Consider the following 23,031-nt stretch of genomic DNA (forward strand, 5'->3'; position numbering starts at 1 on the left):
GGCAGTGCTTACCAAAAATAAAACTCTCGCTGTATCCTTCATTGCTAGTGCTGTAATTCCATTACCATATACGTTAGCCGCACATAGACTCTCACCCAAAGCTGACTGCATTCCAAACACTGTCGGCAGTAACCTGCTCCACAAACTATAACTGGAGCAGTGCCTTCAACAGGAATCAAACAGCAACCGCATTTGCCGAAATCGCGACCCGCACTTGAAACTAAGCCAAACTAACAAGTGCCGAGTGCAGACACTGTGGCACTCTGTACTTCGTCGAGGCTGGAAGAAACCAACCCCGGCACGTACGACCACCAATCCATACAGGACACAACACACAGTCCGAGGCGTACGGCTAGTTGCACGATGGCTCCACCTCTCCTCTCCGCAACGAAGCACTCGCTTTCCGGTCTCACTCGATCCTCAGCGCCTCCGTGCTTGGCCTTTAAAAGTCGCCGCTCCAGAGCGCGGCTCTAGTAATCAGAGCTTCGATTTAGGGCGAAATATCGAACCAAGATAATCATTGAAGCAAGGTCGACTGCACCATGGCTCGTAAGTCGCTTACGGATAAAATAAATAGGAAGTGAATTGAAGTCACGGTGAAATGGCTGCAGGAAAAAAGTGAAGTTGTAGAAAAGGAACTCGTCATCGGAAGGACTGATTCAAGTGATTTTGGTGAAATTAAAAGCCAGGACTGGCCCCTATCTGCCGCTGTGTCGCCTCTATAGTGCTGTTTTCAGTGAATGTCCAGTGTTGTGCGTCCCGTATCAGTGTTGCGAACAGCCACCATACTGTCGCTAGTTGTGTTTTTTATCTCGTGCGAACAGACACCAGACTGTCACCGTGTTTTTTAATTGTGTCTGTCTACTTACTATGTGTATTCATCCGCATCGTCACCGCCGTGTTTTTATATTTTAAATTCCGCAACTTTCCGCCATTTTACTCGTATGATCAAAGTCACTGTTTTATCGCGTTTTTTATTGTTTTTTATCTTACCATTGTGTTGTTTAACTCTTGGCTGTTAGCCCCCCCCCCCTCCCCCCCACTCTAGGGGGGATCGAAAATCAATAAAGGAGAAATAAACAAAGACGGGAACATTAAGAGACCAATGCGAATCCCACTGTTAAGCGCAGAGGAGCGAGCAGTTAGGTGTCAAGAGTACAGTGAATGTCTCAACGAGGGGGAGGATTTGCTGCTGTGATAGCAGAAGAAACGTAAGTCGATATGGAAGGCATATGGTATTCTGCAAAGAAGTTATAGTTTAATAGATCAGTGGAAGACCTGAAATCGAATAACGCAGATGAGACAGATAACATTCCTTCTGTATTTCTAAAATCACTGGGGGAAATGGCAACCCAACGATTGTTCAAGCTGATGTGTAGAATCCACAAGATTGCAGACAAGCCATCACAGTTTCGGAAAAAAGTCATCCACACAATCTCGAAGACAGCAAGGGCAGATAAGTGTGAGAACTTCCACAAAATCAAACAACTGCGTAGGGTTCCATGGCCAGGACCAGTCAATGTGAGAGTTTTCTGGGTATGATGCTGCGACACATTCTAAAATTGATGAACTCAACGTTTCGGTCCTGAAACCGTGGCCGAAACATTGGTTCCATCAGTGAAAACTTACATGTTAACTACTGTATAATCAGATTAACAGCTCACGCTACCAAGTTGCTGACAAAATAATATGCAGAAGAATGGGGAAGAAAATTGGAGATTTGGTAGATGATGTTCGGTTTGACTTTCGCAAATGTAAGTGCATCAGACATGTAATTCTGATTTTGAGATTGATAGTAGAAGCAAGACTTAAGAAAAATCAAGACACCTTCATAGGAGTTATTGACCTACATGAGGCGTCTGACAGTGTAAAATGGAAGAGGATGTTCGAAATTCTACGAAAACACGAATATGCTATAGTGAAAGAGTGATAATACACAGCATGTGAAAGGATGAAGAGGGAACAATAAGAACAGAAGATGAAGAACTAAGTGATCTAAATCAAAAGGGAATAAGACTTGAATGTAGAATTTCGTCTGTGACCTGGTACCAAGGAAGGCAGGATTGGGATACGATTGTGAATGGGGCCGTAATCAGTTGCTGTTGGTTAGTTAATTTTTTCGATCACGTACACGTCATTTGGAAACAACAACAAATAAAAGGTGACAATAAATTAAGAAGTTTTCCACGGCTGAAGGCCTTAATGACAGCAAATTCAAAACTATTTCTCGGCTGAAGGCCCCACTAGTGATAATTTAAAACTGTTCCACGGCTGAATGCCTGAATAGCAATCTTAAGAACCAGTTAAACTACTTCAACCAGCAATTACAGTTATTAAAATATTTTCAAAAGAACAATCATCAAAGTCTCACTGCTAGAATACAAATGTTTAATTAAAATTTTAAGACGAGTAACACATGACAAAAGAGTCAACTATTTCTCGGCCGAAAGCCCCAATGATAATAATTTAAAAACTACTTCACGGCCGAAGGCGTGAATAGCAATGCTTTAAGAAGCAGTTAAACATCTTCAAACTTGAAATTATAGTTACTAAAATTTCTTTTTTTTAAAAAAAAAAAACGCAATCTTCAAATCTGACCAAACCAAGGAGGGGGGTGGGGAGAGGAAGGTGGGGGGTGCAGACGTTGCTCCAAGGATCGACGTGGGAACGTCCCTCAAAACTTCGCAAGCGATGAGATAGGCAGCCAAGAGTTGCATTCACTTCACGAGATGGTAACTCAGACTAATGGCAGTTTAAACGCATGACCAATAATCATTTGCCGAATCTACCTAACTTCCGATGCAACGATGGAATAACACACCCAAGCCGGAACCGGCGGTCAGCACTACATCCTCAGACTCCGGTGTTTAGAGCATCCAGAGCACAAAGGAACCACTACTACCAGAGTAGGTAAAAAAAACCACACACCACCCAGCCCACAATACCGAACATCAGCGACAAGGCGAGGAAAGCTACACTGCCGTAACATACACTAAGCTCCAGGACAGGTAACTGGGGCGTTTGCGGACATTAGGCAGTAAAAATACCACAAATAATAACATATTGAATGCAACAATTAATAATAAGAAGTGAAGGAAGGCTAATTAGGTTCGCCTTTCCCAAACGCTCCACTTGCTGTTCTTCCTCTCGGCGACACTGCGAGCAGCAACACGCAAGCAAATGGCGAGATCTCACAATGGTGGAGCTTTCACTACCTGAATTACGGCCCACTCAACTTAAGCTTCGTGGGTCCGGTTGACAACGAAGTTGTACCCGTCGCGACTACAGCCCTTCCACCCGGCAGTGCATGCTTGCCGCCAGTGGTCCCGGCGTGTTCCCGCGCTGCGCGGACCTGGCTGCTCGTCTGCCCCCAACTGAACTGCCGACTCACACTCCCGGAAACACCACAACGGCGCCCCAAAGAAAGTCCCACTGTAACTAGATATCGATAACCACCGATGATGCCACTAGTGGACGGACAACGCTTGCAAACGGAGTGGCGCCAATGAGCACAAATAAGACGACAACCGTAACTATACCAACTAAACGATGCCAGCCGAGCAACGGCACCAACGCCAGCCGCACCACGGCTCATCGTCCTTACTGTTCAATCTATACATCGAAGAAACAATGATGGAAATAGAAGAAATGTTCTAGAGTTTGTTTAAAATTCGGGATGGAAGAATATCAGTGATAGGATTCGCTGATGGCATTGCTATCTTCAATGAAATTGTAGAAGAATTACAGGATCTGTTGAATAGAATGAATCGTTTAATGAGCATACAATGTGGACTGAGAGTACACTGAAGAAAGACGAAAGCAATGAGGAGTAGCAGAAATGAGGTTAACTGTAAACGTAACGTCAAATCAGAGACCATGAAGAAGGCGAAGTGAGGGAATTTGCTAGCTTGGAAGCAAAATACAGGGTTATTACAAATGATTGAAGCGATTTCACAGCTCTACAATAACTTTATTATTTGAGATATTTTCACAATGCTTTGCACACGCATACAAAAAGTTTTTTTAGGCATTCACAAATGTTCGATATGTGCCCCTTTAGTGATTCGGCAGACATCAAGCCGATAATCAAGTTCCTCCCACACTCGGCGCAGCATGTCCCCATCAATGAGTTCGAAAGCATCGTTGATGCGAGCTCGCAGTTCTGGCACGTTTCTTGGTAGAGGAGGTTTAAACACTGAATGTTTCACATAAATTCACAGGAAGAAATCGCATGGGGTTAAGTCGGGAGAGCGTGGAGGACATGACATGAATTGCTGATCATGATCTCCACCACGACCGATCCATCGGTTTTCCAATCTCCTGTTTAAGAAATGCCGAACATCATGATGGAAGTGCGGTGGTACACCATCCTGTGGTACGTTTAGCTCCCTGCTTGCTTTATTCGTCGACTTCCGCGGGCTACGCGTGAAACTTGCCCGCACGCGTTCAACCGTTTCTTCGCTCACTGCAGGCCGACCCGTTGATTTCCCTTTACAGAGGCATCCAGAAGCTTTAAACTGCGCATACCATCGCCGAATGGAGTTAGCAGTTGGTGGATCTTTGTTGAACTTCGTCCTGAAGTGTCGTTGCACTGTTATGACTGACTGATGTGAGTGCATTTCAAGCACGACATACGCTTTCTCGGCTCCTGTCGCCATTTTGTCTCACTGCGCTCTCGAGCGCTCTGGCGGCAGAAACCTGAAGTGCGGCTTCAGCCGAAGAAAACTTCATGAGTTTTTCTACGTATCTGTAGTGTGTCGTGACCATATGTCAATGAATGGAGCTACAGTGAATTTATGAAATCGCTTCAATCATTTGTAATAGCCCTGTAGAAGACAAACGAAGCCAAGAAGAACATAAAAAAACGAACTAGTACAGGCAAGTCTGCTAGTGTCAAAAATGGCGCTTAATTTGACATAAAAAATTTTTAGAATGTACGTCTGGAGCACAGCACTTCCTTGCAGTGAATCATGGACTATGGTTACACGAAAAAAGAATCGAGGCATCTGATGTATGATACTATAGATGGATGTTGAAAATTAGGTGGCTGATATAACAATGAATGAGGAGGTTCTTCGCAAATTCATCGAAAACGCTGAGAAGAAAAAGAAGCGACTGGGTAGCAGGATATATATGAAGAATAACTTCCGTTGGACTAGATGGAGCTGCAGAAAGTGATAACTTTAGGCAAAGTTAAGATTTGATTACATCCAACAGATGATTGAGGCCTTGGAGTGCAAGTGTTGCTCTGAGATGAAGAGGTCGGCACAAGAGAGGAATTCGTGGCGGCCGCATCAAACCAGTCAAAAGACTGATGGCTCAAAAAGAGCTGCTCTGATAGCTCATTGCTTTCCAGACAAATTTTGGTGAGCTGGAAAAGGAGCGGAGGAATCGCTAAACAGAGATATTTGGGAGAGGATAATCTGTTTCAGCGTTGTTCTTAGGACGGGGTGAAAACTCAAATAGCCTCGACGGAACCGAGGGATTAGAACTGCAGTAATTTGATTCGGAAATGATGCGTCTCAAGCGGAAACGTAAAGGATACTTATGTGTGTCTCTAAATGTGTACCTCACTGACCATGTATTAGACCCAGTAGCTGATAACCAGTGATTCACACTCAACTCTAAGAATTTTATAAAATTTTAGTGCTAGCAAGACGAAAACCATGTCTCATAGAAGATCACCAGAATTAGCTAGCGAGGGAGAGGAAGACAAACGTGTTATCTTTGTTTGATTGTAATTTCAAAGTGAGATTGGGGCTTGTTGATCACCTAGCCAAAGAACTTACTACACTGAGAAATTCCAGGTACGGATTACTGGCGTGGAGATGATGGTAGATGAGAAGATACTCCAGGGAGTAAATAATGGTAGAGTCTGTTCCATGAGAATGAAGGGCCGACCAAACGGCAGATGAATTGGCACTGTGTTAGCTGACCTTACAAAGGTGGAAATATAGGAATGGAGGAGAAAAACAGAACAGAGAGCGTCGAAGCAGTTTATTGAGGAGATCAAGGGCCATCGAGGGCTATAGTGTCGAATAAGAAGAAAGAACAGGGAAAGAAATTAATTTAAGGAAGACGGCTTAGTAGAACCATGAACTGAGCTTGCAATTAACTGGGCACTGGAACGAACAGATACAGTAATAATTAGTAGCATCCAAACATGTTCTATCGTGTACACGACTCAACAAAGCAATTCGAGAGATAATGCTATCATTTTCAGTTTGTCTTTCAGAACTCTTTGTTACGTTGTATGTAGGAAATAAAATGGCTGGATGCTACCAACTATTTTTTTTATTCCAGTCACCAGTCTTCTGACTAGTTTGATGCGGTCGGCTAAGATTTCCTCTCCTGTGATAACTTCATCTCAGAGTAGCAATTGCCAAGTACGACCACAATTGTTTCTTGAGTGTATTCCAACCTCCCTTTTCTCTACAGTTTTTACTTTCTACAGCTCCCTCCAGCACCGTGGAAGTTATTCCCTGATGTCTTAACAGATGACTTATCTTCATGTCCCTTCCTATTAGTGTTTTCCACACATTTCTATCCTCGCCGGTTCTCTGAAGAACCTCCTCATTCCTTCGATTTTCAATCCACCTAATTTTCAACATTCTTCTGTAACACCATACCTCAAACGCTTCGATTTTCTTCTTTTCTGGTTTTCCCACAGTCCATGTTTCACTATCATACAATGCTGTGCTCCAAACGTACATTCTCAGAAATTTATTCCTCAAATTAAGGTCTATGTCTGATACGAATAGACTTCCCTTGGCCAGGAATGCCCTTTTAGCCCGTGACAGTCTGCTTTTCATGTCCTCCTTGCTCCGACCATCATAGGTCGTTTTGCCGCCTAAGTAGCAGAATTCCTTAACTTCGTCCGTGATCCCCAATTTTGATGTTATTTTCTCGCTGTTTTTATTTCTGCTAGTTCTCATCACTTTAGTCTTTCTTCGATTTATTCTCAACCCATATTCTCTAATCACTATCCTCTTCATTCCATTCAACACATCCCGTAATTCTTCACTTTCTCTAAAGATAAATATATCATCAGAGAATATTATCATTTTCACCTCGAATTTTAATCCCATTCTCGAACCTTTCCTTTATTTCGTCTTCGCCTCTTCGATGAATACATTGAACAGTAATGGTGAAAGACTGCATCCCTGTCTTATACCATTTTTTAATTTTCGCAATTTGTTCTTGGTGTCCCAATCTTGTTGCTCCCTCTAGGTTCCTGTACATATTGTATATTACCCGTTTTTCACTATAGCTTAGTTCTATTTTTCTCACAATTTCAAACATCTAGCACCTTTTTACTTTGTACAACGCTTTTACCAGGTCGATAAATGCTATGAACGTATCTTGATTTTCCTATAATCTTGCTTCCATTACCAACCGCAACGTCAGAATCGCCTCTCTGGCGGTTTTATCTTTCCTGAAAACAACTGATCGTCATCTATCACACCCCCAATTTTATTTTCCATTCTCCTGTGTATTATTCTTGTCAGAAACTTGGATGCATGAGCTGTTGAGCTGATTGTGCGACAGCTGTCGCACTTGTTGACTCTTGCTGCCTTCGAAATTGTGTACACGACGTTCTTGCGAAGATCTGATGGTATATCACCCGTCTCATACATTCTCTACACCAACGTGAATAGTCATTTTCTTGTCTTTCCCCAAATGTTTTAGGAATTCCGGTGTGCCAGCCGGAGTGGCCAAGCGGTTCTAGGCGCTACAGTCTGGAACCGCGCGACCGCTACGGTCGCAGGTTCGAATCCTGCCTCGGGCATGGATGTGTGTGATGCCCTTAGGTTAGTTAGGTTCTAAGTTCTAGGGGGCTGATGACCTCAGATGTTAAGTCCCATAGTGCTCAGAGCCATTTGAACCATTTTGAATTCCGGTGGAGCTTTACCTACCCCTTCTGCCTTATTTGATATTATGTCTTCCAAAGCTCTTTTCAATTCTTTTCCAATTCTGGATCGGCTGTCTCTTCCATATCAACTCCTGTTTCTTCTTATGAACAGCAATAGTGGCTTTCAATTTACTCTTTCCATTTATTTGCTCTCTCTTCTGCATTTAACAGTGGAATTCGTATTGTACTCTTAATGTTACCGCCTTGCTTTTAATTCACCGAAGGCTGTTTTGACTTTCCCATATGCTGAGTTAGTCCTGCCGACAAACTTTTCGTTTTCGATTTTTTCGCGTTTTTCTTGCAGCCATTTGTCGTTAGCTTTCCTGCACTTCCTACTTTTTTCGCTCTTAAGTGATTTATCGTTTTGTATTCCTAAACTGCCCTGGTCATTTTTTTTATTTCCTTCTATCGTCGATGAACTGAAATATTTCTTCTGTTACCCACGGTATCTTCACATCTACCCTCCTTCTACCTATGTTTTTTCTACCACTGTCATTGTCTTGTTTTAGAGAAGTCCTTTCTTCTCCAGTCGAACTGCCTACTGAGCTATTCATCAAAGCAGGATCTATAGCCTCTGACAACTTTACGCATATCTCTTCATTCCTAACTATTTATCTATTCCACTTGTTTGGATATTGATTTTTCCGGACTAGTCTCTTAAACTTCATTCTACTCTCCATCATTACTAAACTGTGATCGGTTCTTGGGAACGCATTACAATATAATATCGGATTTCGGAATCTCTGCTTGACAATGACATAATGTAACTGATATCTTCCCAAATCTTCCAGCCCTTTTCCAAGTACATCTCCTTTCTCTTGTGGTTCCCGAACAGAGTACTCGCTCTTACTAGCTGAAATTTGTTGGAGATTTCAATTAGTCTTTCTCCTCTCTCATTCCTAACACCAGGCCATATTCTCCCATAAACCTTTCTGCTGTTCCTTCCCCTACAACATTCCAGTCCCCCATGATTATTACATTTCCATCTCCCTTGTTGTTGCTGTGGTCTTCAGTCCTGAGACTGGTTTGATGCAGCTCTCCATGCTACTCTATCCTGTGCAAGCTTCTTCATCTCCCAGTACCTACTGCAACCTACATCCTTCTGAATCTGTTTAGTGTACTTATGTCTTGGTCTCCCTCTACGATTTTTACCCTCCAGTACTAAATTGGTGATCCCTTGATGCCTCAGAACATGTCCTACCAACCGATCCCTTCTTCTAGGCAAGTTGTGGCACAAACTCCTCTTCTCCCCAATTCTATTCAATACCTCCTCATTAGTTATGTGATCTACCCATCTAATCTTCAGCATTATTCTGTAGCACCACATTTCGAAAGCTTCTATTGTCTTCTTGTCTAAACTATTTATCGTCCATCTCTCACTTCCATACATGGCTACACTCCATACAAATACTTTGAGAAATGACTTCCTGACACTTAAATCAATACTCGATGTTAACAAATTTCTCTTCTTCAGAAACCCTTTTCTTGTCATTGACAGTCTACATTTTATATCCTCTCTATTTCGACCATCATCAGTTATTTTGCTCCCCAAATAGCAGAACTCCTTTACTACTTTAAGTGTCTTATTTCCTAATCTAATTCCCTCAGCAACACCCGACTTAATTCGACTACATTCCATTTACGTACTAAATTACCCGTTCAATATCCTCATACACATTCTCCATCTCTTCAGCTTTTGCTTACGACGTCCGCGTATATACCTGAACCGTTGTTGTCGGTATTGGTTTGCAGTCTATTCTGATGAGAGCAGCCTATCACCGAACTGTTCACAGTAAGTCACTCCACACCCTACCTTCCTATTCGAAATGAATCATACTCCTGTTATACCATTTTCTACTGCTGTCGGTGTTACGCTCTGCTCATCTGGCCAGAAATCCTGCTCTTCTTTCATTTCACTTCACTTACCCGCCCATTTCTAGATTTAACCTTAACATTTCCCTTTTCAGATTTTGTAGTTTCTCTACCGCGTTCAGACTTTCTACTCTCCGACTCGTAGAAAGTTATCCTTTCGTTGGTTATTCAATCATTTTTATTAGTCACCTCCCCCTTGGGAATCATGACACTTTTTTCGATTTCAGGTGTCTTTAATGTAGTGGTTTCCGTCGCCTGCTGGATCCTACGCTGTTAATCAAAGCTGATCCTTCTGCTTTTCGGAACAGTTCCGCACCCCAACGGCGTGAGAGTTCTCTGAACCTCTGTCTGTTCCTCCGCCGTCTTTGACAAGGCCGGTGGCAGAACGAGAGTGACTTCTAATGCTGAGGGTTTTCGGCATCTATTGATTATTTTTATAGAAACTTAAACAGTGGTGTGGTTCGAACCCTGGACCGAGGACTTTCTGATAACTAGTCAAAGACAATACGCTAGGCCACAGGTAGTCCCAAGTTTTAACTATCAAATCGAAAAAAATAAAGTTGTTTAATTAACTGGTTTCCTTCGTTTGAGCCGGCCGGAGTGGCCGAGCGGTTCTAGGCGCTACAGTCTGGAACCGCGCGACAGCTACGGTCGCAGGTTCGAATCCTGCCTCGGGCATGGATGTGTGTGATGTCCTTAGGTTAGTTAGGTTTAAGTAGTTCTAAGTTCTAGTGGACTGATGACATCAGAAGTTAAGCCCCATAGTGCTCAGAGCCATTTGAACCTTCGTTTGTTTATATATATATCTGCAGTCCTGGTAGACAATGAAATCGCGCGCAGCAGTACCGTAGGACACCACTGGAGGAGACAAAAGAAAATGGCGGAGCCAGCTTATAAAGTGGGCATGGGCGTCGCTATTTTGTTTTACTACGGTAATGTGCCCCCCCCCCCCCCTTAACCCTGGATCTTGCCGTTGGTGGGGAGGCTTGCGTGCCTCAGCGATACAGATGGCCGTACCGTAGGTGCAACCACGACGGAGGGGTATCTGTTGAGAGGCCAGACAAACGTGTGGTTCCTGAAGAGGGGCAGCAGCCTTTTCAGTAGTTGCAGGGGCAACAGTCTGGATGATTGACTGATCTGGCCTTGTAACATTAACCCAAACGGCCTTGCTGTGCTGGTACTGCGAACGGCTGAAAGCAAGGGGAAACTACAGCCGTAATTTTTCCCGAGGACATGCAGCTTTACTGTATGATTAAATGATGATGGCGTCCTCTTGAGTAAAATATTCCGGAGGTAAAATAGTCCCCCATTCGGATCTCCGGGTGGGGCCTACTCAGGAGGACTTCGTTATCAGGAGAAAGAAAATTGGCGTTCTACAGATCGGAGCGTGGAATGTCAGATCCCTTAATCGGGCAGGTAGGTTAGAAAATTTAAAAAGGGAAATAGATAGGTTAAAGTTAGATATAGTGGGAATTAGTGAAGTTCGGTGGCAGGAGGAACAAGACTTTTGGTCAGGTGATTACAGGGTTATAAATACAAAATCAAATAGGGGTAATGCAGGAGTAGGTTTAATAATGAATAAAAAAATAGGAGTGCGGGTTAGCTACTACAAACAGCATAGTGAACGCATTATTGTGGCCAAGATAGATACGAAGCCCACAACTACTACAGTAGTACAAGTTTATATGCCAACTAGCTCTGCAGATGATGAAGAAATAGATGAAATGTATGATGAGATAAAAGAAATTATTCAGGTAGTGAAGGGAGACGAAAATTTAATAGTCATGTGTGACTGGAATTCGTCAGTAGGAAAAGGGAGATAAGGAAACATAGTAGGTGAATATGGATTGGGGGGAAGGAATGAAAGAGGAAGCCGTTTTGTAGAATTTTGCACAGAGCATAACTTAATCATAGCTAACACTTGGTTCAAGAATCATAAAAGAAGGTTGTATACCTGGAATAATCCTGGAGATACTAAAAGGTATCAGATAGATTATATAATGGTAAGACAGAGATTTAGGAACCAGGTTTTAAATTGTAAAACATTTCCTGGGGCAGATGTGGATTCTGACCACAATCTATTGGTTATGAACTGCAGATTGAAACTGAAGAAACTGCAAAAAGGTGGTAATTTAAGGAGATGGGACCTGGATAAACTGAAAGAACCAGAGGTTGTACAGAGTTTCAGGGAGAGCATAAGGGAACAATTGACAGGAATGGGGGAAAGAAATACAGTAGAAGAAGAATGGGTAGCTCTGAGGGATGAAGTAGTGAAGGCAGCAGACGATCAAGTAGGTAAAAAGACGAGGGCTAATAGAAATCCTTGGGTAACAGAAGAAATATTGAATTTAATTGATGAAAGGAGAAAATATAAAAATGCAGTAAATGAATCAGGCAAAAAGGAATACAAACGTCTCAAAAATGACATCGACAGGAAGTGCAAAATGGCTAAGCAGGGATGGCTAGAGGACAAATGTAAGGATGTAGAGGCTTGTCTCACTAGGGGTAAGATAGATACTGCCTACAGGAAAATTAAAGAGACCTTTGGAGAGAAGAGAACCACTTGTATGAATATCAAGAGCTCAGATGGCAACCCAGTTCTAAGCAAAGAAGGGAAGGCAGAAAGGTGGAAGGAGTACATAGAGGGTTTATACAAGGGCGATGTACTTGAGGACAATATTATGGAAGTGGAAGAGGATGTAGATGAAGACGAAATGGGAGATAAGATACTGCATGAAGAGTTTGACAGAGCACTGAAAGACCTGAGTCGAAACAAGGCCCCGGGAGAAGACAACATTCCATTAGAACTACTGATGGCCTCGGGAGAGCCAGTCATGACAAAACGCTACCATCTGGTGAGCACGATGTATGAGATAGGCGAAATACCCTCAGACTTCAAGAAGAACATAATAATTACAATCCCAAAGAAAGCAGGTGTTGACAGATGTGAAAATTACCGAACTATCAGTTTAATAAGCCACAGCTGCAAAATACTAACACGAATTCTTTACAGACGAATGGAAAAACTAGTAGAAGCCGACCTCAGGGAAGATCAATTTGGATTTCGTAGAAATACTGGAACACGTGAGGCAATACTGACCTTACGACTTATCTTAGAAGAAAGATTAAGGAAAGACAAACCTACGTTTCTAGCATTTGTAGACTTAGAGAAAGCTTTTGACAATGTTGACTGGAATACTCTCTTTCAAATTCTAAAGGTGGCAGGGGTAAAATACAGGGAGCAAAAGGCTATTTACAATTTGTACAGAAACCAGATGGCAGTTATAAGAGTCGAGGGACATGAAATTGAAGCAGTGGTTGGGAAAGGAGTGAGACAGGGTTGTAGCCTCTCCCCGATGTTATTCAGTCTGTATATTGAGCAAGCAGTAAAGGAAACAAATGAAAAATTCGGAGTAGGTATTAAAATTCATGGACAAAAAGTAAAAACTTTGAGGTTCGCCGATGACATTGTAATTCTGTCAGAGACAGCAAAGGACTTGGAAGAGCAGTTGAACGGAATGGACAGTGTCTTGAAAGGAGGATATAAGATGAACATCAACAAAAGCAAAACGAGGATAATGGAATGTTGTCGAATTAAGTCGGGTGATGCTGAGGGAATTAGATTAGGAAATGAGACACTTAAAGTAGTAAAGGAGTTTTGCTATTTAGGGAGTAAAATAACTGATGATGGTCGAAGTAGAGAGGATACAAAATGTAGACTGGCAATGGCAAGGAAAGCATTTCTCAAGAAGAGAAATTTGTTAACATCGAGTATAGATTTAAGTGTCAGGAAGTCGTTTCTGAAAGTATTTGTATGGAGTGTAGCCATGAATGGAAGTGAAACATGGACGATAAATAGTTTGGACAAGAAGAGAACAGAAGCTTTCGAAATGTGGTGCTACAAAAGAATGCTGAAGATAAGGTGGGTAGATCATGTAACTAATGAGGAGGTATTGAATAGGATTTGGGAGAAGAGAAGTTTGTGGCACAACTTGACTAGAAGAAGGGATCGGTTGGTAGGACATGTTTTGAGGCATCAAGGGATCACAAATTTAGCATTGGAGGGCACCGTGGAGGGTAAAAATCGTAGAGGGAGACCAAGAGATGAATACACTAAGCAGATTCAGAAGGATGTAGGTTGCAGTAGGTACTGGGAGAGGAAGCTTGCACAGGATAGAGTAGCATGGAGAGCTGCATCAAACCAGTCTCAGGACTGAAGACCACAACAACAACAACGGTTATGTGGAGCGGTGACTACATATAGAGACAAACAAAAAGTTGGTTACATAACTTTATGGTATTTTTCGGAGGTGATAATTGAATCTTTGTGGCTACCTCCCCTACAAGTAAGAAGTACACATCTGTCTGCAAGAAACGTGCTGAAAACTAAATGTGATCACACTATTCCGGCGTCTGCGGGAGGGTAGGTTCCACCCTGCAGGGCAACCGCGCCGCGCGCACCTCGGCGCTGAGCGGCCGTGACTCATCGGAGGAACGGTCTCCAGCGGCGCGGCGGCCAAGGCAGGGCGGGTGCTGGAGCTGGAGCCGGTGCGCGGGCGGCTGGTCCGGCTGGAGAACCTGCAGCCTCAGTCTGCCGCCAGCAGCCGCGCCGTCCGGACGCTGCGGGACCCGTCCGCCTCTGCAAACAGCGTACGTACTCCAGCTGCTACCTGCTGCTCCCTGCTCGCTGCTCGTTCTGCGCGCGTCTAGGGGCTGGTGGCTGGTGCCAGCGTCTTCAGGCCACGCCGTGCTCACTATAACACTGGCACCAGACAGATATAATTAGTGTTATTCCTACTGCAGTAATTCAACACAATGCGTTTCGAACAATGGGCTCGACCTCAGGAGAATGTTCAGTACCGATAGCTATTTCTTGAACGCACACCTGGTGACGCGTGGTACATATTCACATGAACGAAATTCGCTTGCAAATTTTTCTTGTTTTAGTCGGCACTTCAGCTACTTACACAGTCAAATGTTAGTCGCTGTTTCATTAGCAACTATGGCAAGGTATCATAACCCGCGTGCAACTTACGCGCATAGTTCGGTTATATTTGGAAAGAAACGGAAGCATGGCATCCTCTCTTACGGTTAAAACAGATATTTCCGTTTAAAATACGCTACTAGTAACTTCCCCCCCCCCCCCCCAGCCTCTATTTGTTAAAGATTCGAACTACTCGTACGAAACAGCTTCAAACATCTAATCGATTTACAATGTGTTAGATATTAAGCGTGTACACGAGAACAAGTTTCAAAAAGAATTCAAACTACGCGTAAATTTATTCGAAGTCGCTAAGTGCTCCCATTATCAAACACTGTATGAGGAGAGTCTTAATTCGCACTTCAGTATACTCAGGACATGGTGCCCGGTGCCCCACTGCTCATATATATATATATATATATATATATATATATATATATATATATATATATATATATATATATATATATATATATATTACCACCATGAGCTCCTGGTGTCCGTCCCCGGTAGCTGAGAGGTCAGCGCGACAAAATGTCAGTCCTAAGGGCCCGGGTTCGATTCTCGACAGCATCGAAGATTTTTCTGCGCTCTTGTCCTAATCATCATCACTTCATCCCCATCGACGCGCAAGTCGCCGAAGTGGCGTCCACTCGAAAGAATGGCACCGGGCGAGCGGTCTACCCAACGGCAGGCACTAGTCATTCGACATTATTATTACTATTGGCTGCTGGTAAAATACTGTATTTGTACAACCACTTCCAGTCCTCTGACCATCAGCAGGTTCATGAAAGTATTCACATCATTCTGTTAGGCGAACTGCGATAAGGATTTTATACTTCGCCTAACATGATGCTGTGACCACTTTTACGAACCTGATGATGGTCAGACGACTGAAACCGATTGTATAAATATTGTGTTAACCCTCTAACATAAGATTATACCTCTCAATGAGTAGATTTTGGCAGAATTTTAATTCGAATAGTAATTGTACAAAACATTGAATATCACATTTTTGTTGCCCCTGGAAGCCATTACATACGCAACCTGCAACTGGGACAACGCACTGTGTTAGTGTTTTAGTAACTGTAAAATATGCATGTGACTCCTGTTTAGCCGCACATACCAAAGCAGTGAAATATGTTAATCTGTTATTAGAGAATGCAGGACAAAATTAGTTCGACTATACTGATGTTTTGACTCAGTGGAAAACAAAAACTGCAGTCAGAAAAAAACTGTATGTTTTGGATTATCTTTGTGTTTCCGTTATCCATACAGTCTATGGTCCACTTTAACATGGAGCTTACTGTAGCTGGTTCGATTACCAACTCTGCTGTTTTTCACTTACGAATTCGTATCTACAGCCTATCCTCTGCATATCACTGCGAAGTACACGGTGATCGGAGCTGTTTTTTCGTTATTTTGTTTTTTTTTATTCAATGGCTTTCGGTACGTGCCCATATAGACAACTCAACAGTGGAAAGATTATGCAACAGATTGGTTCGGCAGTTCAGTATGTTCATTAGGGGCAAGCCGTACCCTGGTACGAAGTTACATGGGCTTAATCTTGTTATGTGACGCCTTGTCAGCGATGTTCGTGTTACCTATGACCATATTAATGTAAGGACAGCACAACACCCAGTCCATGAGTGAAGAAAAAAAAAATGTCCGACCTCGCCAGTACTCGAACCCACACCCCTTCGATTAGCAATCTGCCGCGTTGACCCAAAGCTACCGAGGCAGTCAGTCAGCTCGGCCCTTTACCGTTTCCCATAATTCTTACTGCATAATAAAAAAATTTTTTGAAGTTATTCTGGGATATCTTCTGAGTATTTTAGTATAAGAAACGAGCGTTCTCCAGCGGCTCGATGCAGAGTAATAAAGTAATTATAATTATTCCGTTTGTTACCCCAATCACATTGGTTTCTTTGTAAATACTTTGACAAAAGTGTAAAAGCGTGCAATATACAGTCAGCAAACTTAACACGGAATGAGCGTGGTTCTCATAGGCGTCTAAGTACAGATGCATAAGTACCATCATATGGTTGCCGGCGCTGCGGAAACAGCACGGCATACCGTCGTTGTACCGCTGTTGCACTGCATTCAGTTAACCCGTGCACGACGGCCATATCAGCCTATTTTCCGTCTGTAAAATGGTCCATTCTGCTGTGATCGCTGTTAACCTAGAAGCACCGAGAGAGGCGGCGGAGTGATTAACACACTGGTCTCGCTTTCGGGAGGACGACGGTTCAAACCCGCGTCCGGTCATCCTGATTTAGGTTTTCCTTGATTTCCCTATATCGGTTCAGGCAAATGCCGGAATTGTTCCTTTCAAAGAGCACTGCCTATTTCCTTCCCCAGCCTTCCCCAACCCGGGCTTATGCTCCGTCTGTCACGACCTCGTTGTCGAAGGGACGTTAAACACTAATTTCCTCCTCCTCCGAGACAAATGCGAGCTGTACGGACTGTAACCTTGCGAGTGAAGAGTTAAGTGGACATTGCTGCTGTCGACAGCAAGTACCTTGAGTGAATAAGGCACATAGCGCATACAGTCGACATTAGCGTTACTGTGCATATAATTTCGGAGCAGTACACATACAAAGATAAGTGAGGGTAAGAAATCAAACGAAATGCTGTCACTCTTTAACGAGGCATCGGAGACCACAGGCCCCTTGTGCCAAAATATTCTGAAAATATCCCTGAACAACTCCGAAATTTTGTTGGTGAACATCGGGTCACCCTGCAGTGAAATGGTTGCATCCATCACTTACAATTCGTATTCTTTGCAATGCAGTCCAGAGTGTTTCGAGCTTTGAGCTATCGTCGGGTTTATAACCAAGAATAACTAACCACGTTTCTTGAATGTACCCCGTGGATGGATAAATTGCTCGAAATAGATAAGGCTAAATACATTCGGTACAAATTACCAAAAAAAAAAAAAAAATGCCAGTGCTTTAATTTCTTGCGCAGTCCTCATTTATTTAGAGGATTTACGCAGAAGTGAGTGGCTTTAATAGTGACGCACTGTTGTGACTGTTTTGTACATATGTGTGTGCATCTACATGCATTCTTTGATAATCAGTGTAATGTTGAGACGCACGATATGTAACGAACCCGGTGGCATAGTGTGTAACTAAATGGCCGTATTACAGATACTTAACAGTTCTATCGGGTTAGACAATTACGCAGTTGTATTTTCTGCGCTTCTGCGTACTGTAATGACTCTTGCCTCCTCAGCTCTTTCGTACTTCAATTGAAATATTCGAATCCGTATAAATTTCGGCCTGGCTTGAGTTAACTTTTATAATTATATTATATATTTCACATCCAAAAATTATTTTGCATATATTCAACCACCAAAAAACTATTTTTCTGATAACAGTATTTTATTTTTCATATCCCTCCATTAGGAACATCGATCTTGAACAGTGAAAATTAGTAATCACATTTGTTAACTTAAATGAGTCAAAATCCACTTTACAGTAAATCTAATATTATTATTCTTTTGCTTTTATGTAAACAAAATTTCTGTTTTCATTTATAATTTTTGTAATTTTGCTATCGATACTGCAATCGACAATCATACAAAGACAGGAAGCTGATAGTTTTTATATTATCAAAATCAACAACCTTCATTATTAATTATATAATTAACTACTTCCAGAAAACGTTATGTAAATTATAACTGAAAAGTAATTTCAGTTCAGTCATAAATTAATTTGAACTATATCCTGTTCTAGAAGGATCTGGATGCTAAGTAAGTAATACTTATAGAAATTTTGGGCACAAAACGCGCCATTTAGTTTCAGTTGTTGTGGATGTTGGTCGATGTAACTATCAAGTTCTTTGTGTTGTGTTGATATGTTGCACAATGCATTTACTTAACAAATGGTGTTGTAGAAAGCGTCAAGAATTTACGAATAAATATTAATAATGTCAAAAAGTAACAATATTCCAGAGACTTTTACTACAACAAAAAGCATTGGAACTATCAACTGGAAGGCATATAAAGGAACCGACACCCTAGACAACCAGACAGCCGCAGCAGGATAAGCAACATTTATCTGCTAATCTAATGTTTCTGCCCTTGTGAAATTATATAAACGTCGAAATCATTAGAATAGTTCAACATAGAATATTTACTTTCTGTACGTCTACGAACATTTTGACAGTAAGGGATAGGGTTTATTACAGTACCTATATCTGTTTTCTGCAAATCATTGTGAAGTCTTCGTTACACTCTCTCTTACATTTTAATAGACTGCAGGCACCAGACACAAATCGGGTCCCTCGTGTTGCATTCATTCTGCTCAATGGGTTTCAATAACAATGCGCATATTCAGACATGCGTCAAGGAATAACAGATTAAGTCTCTTGGAGGTAACACTGAGGAGGGTCCTAACGAAATGCGGGATATTAAATAAAGCTACTGTAAATGTATGTAAATGATGCCTCAGTTGCTTGCGTGGTTCTATGTTCTTTTGAGAGTTATGTAAAATATGCGTGGCGTGGGTGGCGAAGCTTTTGCACATCGTCATAGCAGTGATGCCCTTGAATAAATGACACCAGTGTTTCTTTCGCCCTCTAGCTGCAGCCTGTAATTAAATATTCTCACGTCAGTACGTTGGCAACTGTGTGGAGCTTCAAAAGCCGTAGCTTTAATCAATGTTCGCGTAATATGCTTTTATTTTTCTTTAAATTGCTAATTTGAAGTCTTTGACAGCGACTAGCGAATTTGACGAATCTGTGGCCAAATCTCTAAATGGTCTGCTCTACTCTTAGTCTAACCAGATAAAATTACTAGTTTACACAAGGAAAAAAAATCCAGAAAATTCTCTGTAGGTGTTGTCTCACAGCTTTTCATTATTTTAAAGCCCAAGCCAACACACTTGATATATATATCACTGACATAAATAATAAACTTTAATCTGAGCGATGGTTTTACAACCATGTACACTGATGGAAAATCATGTCATCGTAGCTGTTACCGTCCGAAAACGTTGGCCACAGATGTTAAATGAAGGGGCTTATAAAAACGCACCCCATTCGGAACATACACAACAACTGGGAGATGAAAAAGCTTGCACAGGATAGAGTAGCATGGAGAGCTGCATCAAACCAGTCTCGGGACTGAGGACCACAACAACAACAACACAACAACTTCACGAAGTGCCAATTCTCTGCAACCATTTTATTTTCGTCAGCTTGATTTTTTAATTCCTCTGGTCATTTTTTGCTTTCCGCTGTAAACGTGTCCCATTTTACACACTTCTTTAGTATGTGCTATTTATTTATCCTTTCAGCTCCATTGGAATGTTATGACTGAATGTTCTGTTTCATTTTTAGATATTCAGAGTGCTCGTTGTTATAGACGGTTACGTTTCGACAAATGCTTGTATAGCTTCAGCAAGTGGCATATTTTTTTACGAGCTCAGTCTTTTTTCGTCTGTGGATATGATTATATAAGCACCACTCAGATCATTTTATTATCGATGTCATACTGTCATCTATATACCCTAACTTCACTGGGCAAGGGCATAGCAGCCCCAGTAGAACAATGCCTAGTAATGCACAGCGGTGTTCATATCAGATCAGATATTACATATTTACTCTTTATCCCCATTTATTGATGCCCACGAGGTTTTTTTCGATCGAGCTCGATTCAGTTGTGAAGCGTTATCTATATTTCCGTTTACGAAGTCTGTAAAGCAAAATTTTGTGTATTCATAAGCAACTTATCAATCTCTGAGCAAAATAATATCACTGCCAAACTAGAGTTTCGTTCAGTTGTCAAGATTTTGTTTGGTTGGGTTGTTTGGGGAAGGACACCAGACAGCGAGGTCATCGGTCTCATCGGGTTAGGGAACGACGGCGAAGGAAGTCGGCTGTGCCCTTTCAAAGCAACCATCCCGGCATTTACCTGGAGCGATTCAGGAAAATCACGGAAATCCTAAATGAGGATGGTGGCCGGACGCGGGATTGAACCATCGTCCTCCAGAATGCGAGTCCAGTGTGCTAACCACTGCGCCACCTCGCTCGGCCAACGAGATTTTGTCCCATACAACCGTGTAATCTCGAAAAGTCGATGATAACAAATTCTATTATACAGTTAGCCATTCATATTCGTACAAAGCGTAACCTGATGTGAGTTATGATATTTTCCCTGCTTAGTATATATATATGAGATATATTTCCTAGAGTCGCTCTTCACAGTATTTCGACTACTGACCTAATACGTCCGAGATCACCATACGCTGCTCGTTACAACGCCGACTAGTTAACTACTCCAAATACGTGCGAAATAATGCAACAGACTACGTGACTCGAGACAGCGAAATACATTTTCCGTAACATGAGCAATATAGAATCTTACTTATTTCCCTGGGAACACGTGAAGCTATTTTGCAGCTATCTGGCAATACGCTTAGCTCTCAGCTGATGTTTTGCTGAAGTATTGTTCTGCTTATGTAAATGACATAATAGTAATAAATAACTTCGTGTTCCCTATCGCGCACGCTGAAGCTACAAATCTTGCCATATAACTTCCAACTGGTTTTTCAGTATTTCAGTTGCCTGTTCCCTCCAGTATTCTCGATTTCCTACTCATCACACATGAGATTTCGATGGATCCTTATCTAAAAGGGGTGCAAAAAATTATAAATTTTATCTGAATATATGAGATATATTTATCGAAATGTTATACGAATTTCTCTATTTCGAGATTTACTGCCTCGTTTCAAAACGTAATAACTATTTCTATAATGAAGTCAAACTGTTGATGTATTAGCTTACATACGAACATAGACAATTGTTATGTTGGCTCTAGTGTCCGTCGACAAACAGTACTTTCAAACAATAATTTGGGGTATATCCTGATGTGAGTCCGATGTAAAATAAAATGCTTCTGTTAACAGTATAGTTCACCAAACCGTTAGCCATATGATGCAGGGGTTAAGGCATTGAATTCGCCTTCAGGAGGAACGAGGATCGATTTCTCTCACCTGTCCATTCATTTTTCGAGGTTTCCTAAACATATACAGATAGTTCTTGAGAAAGGACAATTTCTTTCACCGTCTTGCTTCGTTATGGCAACGGCCTTGCCGCAGTGGATACACCGTTTCCCGTGAGATCACGGAAGTTAAGCGCTGTCGGGCGTGGTCGGCACTTGGATGGGTGACCATCCAGGCCGCCATGCGTTGTTGCCATTTTTCGGGGTGCACTCAGCCTCGCGATGCCAATTGAGGAGCTACTCGACCGAATAGTAGCGGCTTCGGTGAAGAATACCATCTTAACGACCGGGAGAGCGGTGTGCTGACCTCACGCCCCTCCTATCCGCATCCTACTCTGAGGATGACACGGCGGTCGGATGGTCCCGGTAGGTCACTCGTGGCCTGAAGGCGGAGTGCTGTGCTTTTTTTCTTGCTGCATTATGAGCTTGTGCTCCACCTATAATGGCCTTGGTATCGACTTATTCTCCACCAGTACACTTAAATATATCTTAGTAGTACACAAATTTGCTCTGTATCTGCACTGCTGGAATACAATTTAAGATAGTGATTTGAACATGAACTACTCTGTATTGGAAAAAAGACATATTGTCAATGGAAATGAAGTGACTGAGTATCTTCTTTTATTTTATATATTCTTACGACAGAATCACATGAGTATCGACCAGTCAATACAACTGACAACATTGATGCAAGCCGGTTACTCGGTATTTTTCAGCAATAACACGTCATATCTGAATGTGAAGCCGAACGAAGTTATTGATTTATCGGTTATACTCTTGTAAACATTTTTCGTGACGCTATTTATGTCAGCTATATCAGGTAATTATCTTCGTCGGATACCAGAATGTGACGTAGATGTAACTGCCTTCTTTACAAGTACGGCTAATAATAAACTAGAGAAGTAACGCAGAAATTTATTTGTTCATGCTACAGAGGAAGTAGGAGTTCAATCTTTGTTTGTCAGAATATGAGTGAATGAACGTTCTGAAACATCGTGCAAGTTATAATTATTGCTCTGTTATTACAATTTTGCAAAACAATTTTTTAAAAATCGTTTGACCCAGTTGAACAAGGATTTTGGAAACGAATCGTCAACGTCATAGCTGAGGAACGCTGATAGCGTTTGCCAGGCGTGGTTTGTCAAAAATGGCAAAAATCTAGATCAGTATCAGGTTGATTTGTAACCAACGTGCTGGTAATCTGTTGGTAAATAATATCGTTAAACACTTTACCAGCATTACGCAGCGTCCGTTATA

The 23,031-nt window shown here is 42.0% G+C and overlaps 1 protein-coding gene across 1 annotated transcript in view; it reads left to right on the top strand.

Annotated features, from left to right (window-relative positions):
• The first annotated feature begins 542 nt into the window (after positions 1-542).
• The window catches only part of LOC126474695 (serine/threonine-protein kinase par-1-like), a 486,927-nt gene continuing 464,438 nt past the window's right edge, over positions 543-23,031 (top strand). The window contains exons 1-2 of the mRNA XM_050102173.1: positions 543-549; positions 14,277-14,434. Of these exons, the coding sequence (XP_049958130.1) occupies positions 543-549; positions 14,277-14,434 (165 nt within the window). The remainder of the gene's footprint in view (positions 550-14,276; positions 14,435-23,031) is intronic.

Source organism: Schistocerca serialis, chromosome 4, assembly GCF_023864345.2.
Source record: "Schistocerca serialis cubense isolate TAMUIC-IGC-003099 chromosome 4, iqSchSeri2.2, whole genome shotgun sequence".
NCBI lineage: Eukaryota > Metazoa > Arthropoda > Insecta > Orthoptera > Acrididae > Schistocerca > Schistocerca serialis.